The following is an 8,550-nucleotide window of genomic DNA, read 5'->3' as shown; positions in this document are numbered from 1 at the left end:
GCAGAAAAACAGTTTAATTTGGCTACTCTTTTAACATTAACTGAAAGCAACACTAATTTGTCATTGACATCAAATGATTTTTATTTACTGCTACCTCACTGCCTCCTGGGCTCAGCCCTCCATAGCTTGTGAGGGTTTGCCTCCATTGGCACCAGTGTAGCTGCTTTAGTACAATCTCCTGCGCCTTGATATACTGCGAGGGCACCTGCTCATTTTACTGATGCTGCCAAACTGTCTATACCAGCCCTTATGCACATGGTGGGGGAGAAGAGTTTATCCCAAAGGTGTGCCCTGCTGACATTATAGCAGGGGCCTGTCACTGAGGGACTCAGTCCCCTCAGAGCAGAAAAGCCTTTGGACAGCCATCATTTAGGAAACAAGGAGAACCGTATAGCCAAGGTATTTGTAATAGTACATCTCTGTGCATCACCTTCCTAGCAGTGTAAAATCACATCTGTCCATATCAGCTACACCTTGCAAAACTATGGGGTGGGCACAGGTGTGTGGAAGCTTCTCAGAGGAAGGTTTCCCTTTCTTTGCTTAGTCACTGCTGGATAGTTTTACTGAAACCCACAACAATAGGTAAGGGGAAACCTCATGAAAACTGATTTAACACTCTGTATACAGCACAGCAGCCTTAGTGAGGGAACTAAAGTGTAGACAAGTTCATGGCCAGAGTAGCTTGCAATCATGCTTAACCAAACAGCAGAATGTTAAGTTTATTAGGAACCAACTGTGCATTTCAGTACTCTGAATTTCAGCAAAGCATCTGAGCAGCAGAGAGGCAAATTGTGTAAACAGTACTGTACAGCAGCCTTTCATCTCAGAGAGGAGTGGGGAGCAGGGGCAGCAGTCCCAGCCTGCAGGTGTACTGATATCCTGGGATGCTGTCTGCTCCACGCTGCCTATATACATGTGACTTGAACACTTTCCTCTTCCCAAGCCTAACCATTAGCCACAATTTGGAATTGTGGATGTAGTTTCACTTGGAAAGACAAATTGAGTCAAGTGTTGAGTGGCCTAAGCCTGCCTCTTTTTGAGGAATGTGCTGTGTCTGGGCTCCAGAGGAGAGCAGGAGAGGACCAGGGACCTGCACACAGCACTTTCCTTGCAGATTTCTGGCCTGCTCTTGAGCCAAAGCACTCTTGCTAAACTTTCCTTGGGCCATCGTCCCAGTGCTATTTGAGTCGTTCTGCTGCTCCTGTTTCTTTCTCTTACTTTTTCAGATAAAAATTACAATAACAACAATAAAAAGCCTTCCCCTAATTTCTGTGCTCTATGTGGAGGCTGCAACTTCAGCAGGTCTTTACTTCCATGAAAGAGATTAAGAATTGCTAACACTCACAGCCATAGCAACTTCAGTAAGGGTTAACCCAGCTCCCTAGCACTGTTTTCTTCACTGCTTCTGTCATCTGTGTGCACCCCCATCTGTGCCTACTTTGCCTCTTAATTTTATGGTTTTTGATGTTACCAGGAAAGCCTTTACATGTCCACAGTCATGGGTAAGTCCATGCATCCAAGGACAGCATTTAAGACTCTGAGTTTTCCCGTAATGTAGGGCTCAGGAAAATACAAAGGTAGATTCTGTGCACTTACAAGCTAACACTAGGTCAAGAGACTTTCATGAGAAAAAAGCAATGGAGGAGCTCATCTTTTCCAGGTCAAAGTTAATTATTAAAGAGAGTAGGAACAGCCTTGAAGTTGTTAGGGGGCAGGGGGTAGACAGAAGATTACGAATGTTTCCTGTGTTCCATAGGAAATGAAACCTTCCTATTTTCCTTTCTTGAACCTATTTCCTTTTGAAATCAGGAGCTATACCATTTAATTGTGTGTATTGGCTAAGAAAAGTGGGGACATTTTTTAATGTAACACATAAATATAACCAAACTGAGGTGTTTTGTGTCAGATTCTGACAGAAGGAAGACAGTTTCTATTTCCAGCACGAGTAATTAAGTGCTGATTAAGCAATTTAACTCTAAAGATTTTAATAATAAACTGTCACACTTACCCTCGTAAGACTGTGAATAAAGATGCCTAAAGGTAAGTTTCAGTGCACGAAGGCCCATTGTACTCATTGGTCTGGATAACGCAAGGCTTCTCCATTTATTCTGGTCTCCTACCCTGTGCTGTGGCATGGCCGTGTTGTTGTTTTAAGTACAAAACAACACCTTGCCAAGTGCAAATGAAACCAGAGGCAAACACAATGGAAAACTTTGAAAAATCTAAAATATATCCAGGTGAAGTTTGAGGTGTGACAAATCTGACTCCTGTCTTGTGATCAGAGGAACACATTGTTGCCATTGCATTGGATTCTGTCTCTAATGACTAGGAGAGCAGATGTTTCAGTTTAAAACAAAGCTATGGACAATCAAATTGCTGTGCAAGGCACTGGCAGCACCAGCTTTCAGTAATTCCCTGTCTCTGTATGACTGTAATGCGATGGGAGTGGAAAGCTAAAGTAGAAACTTAACATGACCCTTGCCACAGGCATTTTGGATAGAGCAGTCTTGAATGCTGGACGAACACAGGCCTTGATCCTGCAGAAGCCAATTGGTTTTATACATACAAATAGTCCCACTGTGGCACAAAGCATGCAGAAGTTTATTGGAAGATGCCCCCAGAAGGGAAGTGGGAGTGAAGTGAGCTGGAGGAATGACTAATGAGAAGTAGAGGGGAGTTCGGCACAGGGCAGCAGAAGTTCAGCCACTTGGCTGATCCACCAGTTGGGTGGGTTACAGCCGGAGCATCACATCAGATACAATAACAGGAAGAGCTAAGTGATGGAAAGCACAGGAAGAAGACCACCAGGAAGACTGAGATGTTGAGTAATCCTTTACAACCACCGAGCTGGGTGAGAAAGGAGAGGAGGACACATAATGCAAGGAATGCAATTACTCACATCTCTGACTCAGGACAGATGAGTATGTGTTACTACTCAAAACACATTTTGTGACTGTATTTTTGTTATTTTACAAGTAATCAAGTTCAGTGGGAACATGCCATAAAGCCCTTGGGAAAGCAAAGGTTATTAGGCCAAAACAGATTAGGTGGATATTTCACAAATGAGTGAATACAAGGAATGTGTATAACTAAATATTGGAGAAATTACTATCTGAACAATCACCCTTGGTGAGAAGGGCAAGGTTGCAAATATGAATGAGTGGACGCACATCACAATCTTTAAATCTCACTGTGGAAAGCCACAGGACCACATAAGAGCAAATAAAGTGTGGAAGCCAGAAGAAACCTGCATAACCTGCATGTGATGACTTCAGGATCTAAGTTTTAAGGCAGTTTCCTGAGCCCCTCAAGCAGTGTCCCAGACAATACCCAGCCGTGTACCTGTCTCAGCCAATCCAAGTACCCAAATACCTCCTTCCTATCTTGACTATCCAGGATATGGAAAACAGGCATCTAGATTCACAGAAGGCCTGCTGCTCTGATACTGTGCCAGCTTAGATGGTAAAGTACTTCCCTCTGGCACCCATAGAATAGGGCTAGGGATTTAGGCTCATCTTTACATCTGCAGCTCTCAGCCTAAGAAAGTGCCTAAAGGATGAGGTGATAGGACTCCATACTGCCTCCTCACAATGGCCCTACAGCAGCTGCAGAAGCCAGGAGACTGCACAGGGAGTCCCTGCACAGAGACCCCAGCCCTGTGCCCCAAGGAAGGAGAATAGTTTGTGCCCACACACTGCCTTTAAGAGGAGGGACTTACCTCAGCTTGCAATCCTTCATTTCTAGTTTATCCTAATGGCTGCACAATATAAAGTCCATAAAATGTCTTGGATGCAAAATGTGATCTGGCCTAAACAGAGAAGGCTCTGAAATCTGACTGACTCCCCACAGGTAAATCCAAGGCCAGTCAACAAAACACCCCTTCAGTCTCACCCGTGCTATGGTGCTTCTGTCTGGCTGGTAGCAACTCTGCTTCCCCAGCCCTTGGCTCCGCACAGTGAGCACCATGCTGGGAACATGTTCCACTCCCTGAGGAGACACTCACAATGTGTCCCTCTGCTGAGGGCACACCCTGGTGCCCCTCACAGCAAATGCTCTTCTTCTGAGGTGCACACCTATGGTCCTGGGACAAAAAAGACTACTTGTATGCAAAGCTTTTACAAATTTGGTCACCATGACCAAACTTTATTACCCATTTTATGGAACTGTGACAAAAGTCTAGGAATCAAACAACATGGGGATCACAGAGGCTATGATGTTTATTGTGCTGAACAGACTGTGATAATCCATTAAAGGAACATTTTCAACAAGCAAGCGATTCGAAGTACAATCATAGACAGCAGCTCTACATGAAGAACAAAGCAAAAAGTTAGAAGACACTCAAAAGAAAAAGAAAACTGTAGTTAAACATCTTGAAGCATTTTTTTTTTCCTGCAAACACACCTCTCTTGCAGAAATGGTAGAAGAGTTAAATGTCCAGTCTTAGTTAGCAGTGACCAATGACAGCAAAGAACAGTCGTATAAAATTTATCTCCCACAAAAATAAACTATATATATAAAAAATTTTATGATGTTCTCACTGGCTCAATGGCCACATGCAATTTTTCAGTCTGAAAAAATGAGGTATAGTAGGCCCTAAGAGGTAGTAATGTGTTTTGATTGTACTACAATATACAGAAAATACAAGATTCCATTCATCAGAGTGGTAAGTGTCTCGGAGGTTGAAGTGTGACACACACCCAGTGATTATTTTGGTGTCATCTGCTGAATACTGTGGTTTCAAAAAATGTAAACAAAACCAACCAAAGGGGATTTGCTAAGGCTCGACTCGAGGCCCTTTGAAGTCAACAGAATTCCTTCTATTCACTTCAAGTGACACTGGATTTGGCCTGCTAGAGCTACTGCATAGCTCGGGTTATTTCTTGTTCACTTACTATTAACGTGTCTAGTTTTAACACTCCGAGCAGCTCTTTCTCAGCGATCTCCGACAAGGAACCCTCTGCAGTCTTTTGAGGAGGTCCGCAGTTCTTGACTCCGCCTCTTGGAAGAAGCCAGTAAGTAGTTATCTTTAACTGCACTTGGCTCGCTACGAAAGCTGTGCCAACAGACGCCTTCCTGAGAAACTACCCCTGGCCCAGTTATTAATAACATGTTACAAAGTACTGACTAAGAAAGAGAGGAAGAAAGGAAATTAAACAGAGAGAAAGTGAAATGAGAGAGAGAGAAAAGGGGAAAAAAGAGTGAGAGAGAGGAGAATAAAAAAACTCTACAGAAGAAGCATTTAAAATAAATCTGGCTGAAACATATTACAAAATCACATTTGTGTAAAATACATGAAAATACTTGTCAAGTATTTTCTTACAATCTACTAATTATTTTTTAAACACATATTTGTGATTGCATTATGCAAAAGCTGAGCTTGTTGCTTCCCACCTACAAAGCTTCAAGTTTCTTTGAAGGTTTTTTTTTGTTCGTTTTTTTTTTTTTTAAATACGAAAGTAATTTAAAATGTGTTCATTTTCCACAAGTTATTTTACAAAAATAGTTTTGAATTAGGGATTAGTTGCAGTCCTAACTGTTTCAAACGTCTCAAAACTAATGCTGAAAGTAAGAAGTTCATTCCATTTAAAGTCTGGAGGTAGGTCTTTGTCAATCAATTAGTCCATTTCTTTAAACAATTCATTTGAGGTACAAACTTGGACAGTAATATTTAAACATTACAGCTAAATTTTTTTCTATGTCATGTAGTGTCATTGAAGAAAATTCTCCTTACAAACCTATCAGCAATTCAGTACAAAAATATATTCAAGTTAACAGTACATTACACAGAAGTTTAGCAGAGAACAGGGTAAGTACATTAAAAAAAAAAAAAAAGAGAGAGAAAAATACATAGTCATGCTGAAACACAATAAAGATATTGCTTCCTTAACTGTAATTAAGTGTTGAAGTAGAAATAAGGGGAAAATGGAGATACTCATGATTATCTACCCAGTAAAAATTTCCTGCATTGAATGTGTATAGCAGCATGTATTTGTCAGTCTGTTGAGTTAACTGTAAAAATCAGAGGTAGCATTGAGTAGTGGGGTAATATTGCATCTGTTGCTAAAAGTGCTGCTTTGAATGAAAAGATGGAGAAACGCAACTGGCACAGAAGTGCTCAGTGAACCATCCTATGTCAAAATACATTGCTCAAAGTAATACACAAGCTTAACTGAGGTACATGGTGTTGATTCTTACATCATGACTGATGAGTAATGAGGAGAGATCCATTCTATTTGAATTCTGGTACAGGGTGAGTGGAATTAGTTGAAAATAACCAAAACAACTGGATTATTTTGTTCAGATAAATTCACGATTAATTTTGAGGTACCTTTCTATATGATTTTAAACACTTTTCTTGATAAAGCCTTAGTCATTAATGGCGTTAGTGTTTGGTGTCAGTCATTTCTGTTTCCACAGAAAACACCTGGCTCTACGGAAAGCCGACTCCTTCGGGCCTTCTACTGTCCAGAAGGTGAGGGCTGTTCAATTTGTTTACTACTACTTCTGCTGATATGTTTGTATGTATAACTATACAACGTATCTTTGTCTTTCTTCCCTTTTGCAAAATGGAAGTACCTTTTTCATGTTGCTCCTTCTTCCGATTACCAGCTGAATGAAGTGACAGTTCAGCTTTCATTTTTTTTCCTGAAATATCAATAAGACTAAAAAAAAAATAATCAAGTACAAGTCTACAAGAAGGTTACAAAAAAAAAAAAAAAAAAAAGGAGTAGTATCTATCCCTTATCTTTGGTGTTCTAAAACAGAGAGTTCACTAAGTAGGGAGTGGGTTGCTGGAAGTGTTGCAAGGCTAGGTGTTACACACCCAGCCTTTCCTATTTCAATGCCCATTATAATTAATATGTTACAAGTTTCTTGTTTATATGCAGTGCAGTGAATGACTTAAACCTGATTTGGAGTTCTTCTTGACCCAGTCACCCTTACTTAGCAGCTCAAACAAACTATTAGTAGGTTAAGAAAATTGAAAACAGTAATTTGAAGTTGCATCGTTAATCTGTGCCCCCATTGTGTTACAGCAGTTTTTCACTAAACCTGGGACTGTGAAGGGATTATAAAGAAGTTGATTAGTCAAATCCTTTTTAAGGTTATGCAATTTTTTTCCCCCCAGGCAAAAGTGGAAAGACCATGGCAATAGAAAATAAGTGGTCAAGGCAGTGTCTTCTCCCTTCAAAAGATCCAACTGCTGATGAGGTAGAAATTGCATGGTGCGGTCTCCTAGTCCTCCTCTGCAGATTCTTGTGAGGATGTTTCTTCAGTCTCTTCCTAGAATATACAAAAAGAAAAAAAATAAGTACATGCTGACCATGTGTCTAAGGCTGCCTCCTCCTCTCACACAGCTGACGACTGCATCCCAAGCTAACAAAATTTTCTGTACAGCTGCTGTGATGCCTCAAGAAGCCACCATGGAGAGCAGGGGAAGGTCTCCACTCTCAGACCACACCGCTTTAGTTTGCTGCTCTTCCCTCCTACCCCATGGGGTGCCAAGAAAGAGAAATCCCTGCCGTGCTCTGTCATAGGTCTCCTATGAGAAGCATTTTGAGCAGATATCCCATGTGAAGGGGGTGCTGTGGGAAGCCTTCGCCTCCTTGCTGGCCATCTTCCTCAGCCCCAAAGCCAACTTCGTGTTTGCCTTCAGCACACCCGGCTGAACGTGATGCTTTTACGCCGCTTATTTAACCAATGCACTGGGCTTTTCAGGACACAGACAGTAAATTGGGAGCAACAAACATTTCTGATAAAAGGGGCCAAGAGTGAAAGGTTGTTTTTTTCTGAAATGCTGCACATCATCACCTAAGCCAGCACGTGAAAAAGATCTATGAAAAACAGGAATTTATCCCCTCAGCCAACGGAGACCTTTTAAGAATGACCAGCTTAAAACAGCTTATAACAGTCTTCATACTTTAATAGATTTGATTTTCCACATGGCTTCATTTTGTCTCGGTGGCTAACTGACACAATTTATAACTCTCTTCCTTTCCCAGGCCACTACAGTACACCATTCAGCAAAGCATGCCTTCAAGCTTGTCTGCATTATATAGCCAAACTTCCATTCATTAGTGTTTGAAACACCTCAGCTGTGAAGGGCTCCTAAATGCTACCATGTGTGACACTGCTGCAGAAGAGCGGCATCAAGGAAAAACACACAGCTTTAATCATAGGCCACCGCTCACTGCAATCCCCTTTCAAAAGGTTTCAGCCCCTTGCATCCCCCCAAGAAAAGACTGAAAAAAAAGCTGTAAATCCAAGGAATAAACGTAAGTATAAATGAATGGATGACAGCTTAAAAAATATAACCATAGCAGCATCAAGCCATGAGATTTCACACTGGTTTTGTTTAGTCTGCTTTGGGTTATGTGGGAAATGTGAAAAGCATGAAGCAAAGGCTCCCCCTCTGCCGCCAGGCCCCTGCCCCCCGCTAAAGCTCGGGCCTCAGCCATTTAAGCCAGCAGGTTTATACCTCTTGACTAGGAAACGGGCCATGACCCTGGGGTACTCTCTGGAGCACCAGGCACAAAGAAAGATGTAGTGTGA

The 8,550-nt window shown here is 41.6% G+C and overlaps 1 protein-coding gene across 1 annotated transcript in view; it reads right to left on the bottom strand.

Moving 5' to 3' along the window:
* The window catches only part of HMGA2 (high mobility group AT-hook 2), a 105,289-nt gene continuing 102,133 nt past the window's right edge, over positions 5,395 to 8,550 (bottom strand). Inside the window, exon 5 of the mRNA XM_021385097.1 lies at positions 5,395 to 7,281. Within this exon, the coding sequence (XP_021240772.1) occupies positions 7,234 to 7,281 (48 nt within the window). The 3' untranslated portion in view covers positions 5,395 to 7,233. The remainder of the gene's footprint in view (positions 7,282 to 8,550) is intronic.

This window comes from Numida meleagris, chromosome 1, assembly GCF_002078875.1.
Source record: "Numida meleagris isolate 19003 breed g44 Domestic line chromosome 1, NumMel1.0, whole genome shotgun sequence".
Classification (NCBI taxonomy): Eukaryota; Metazoa; Chordata; class Aves; order Galliformes; family Numididae; genus Numida; species Numida meleagris.
This window is presented reverse-complemented; position numbering and strand designations above follow the sequence as displayed.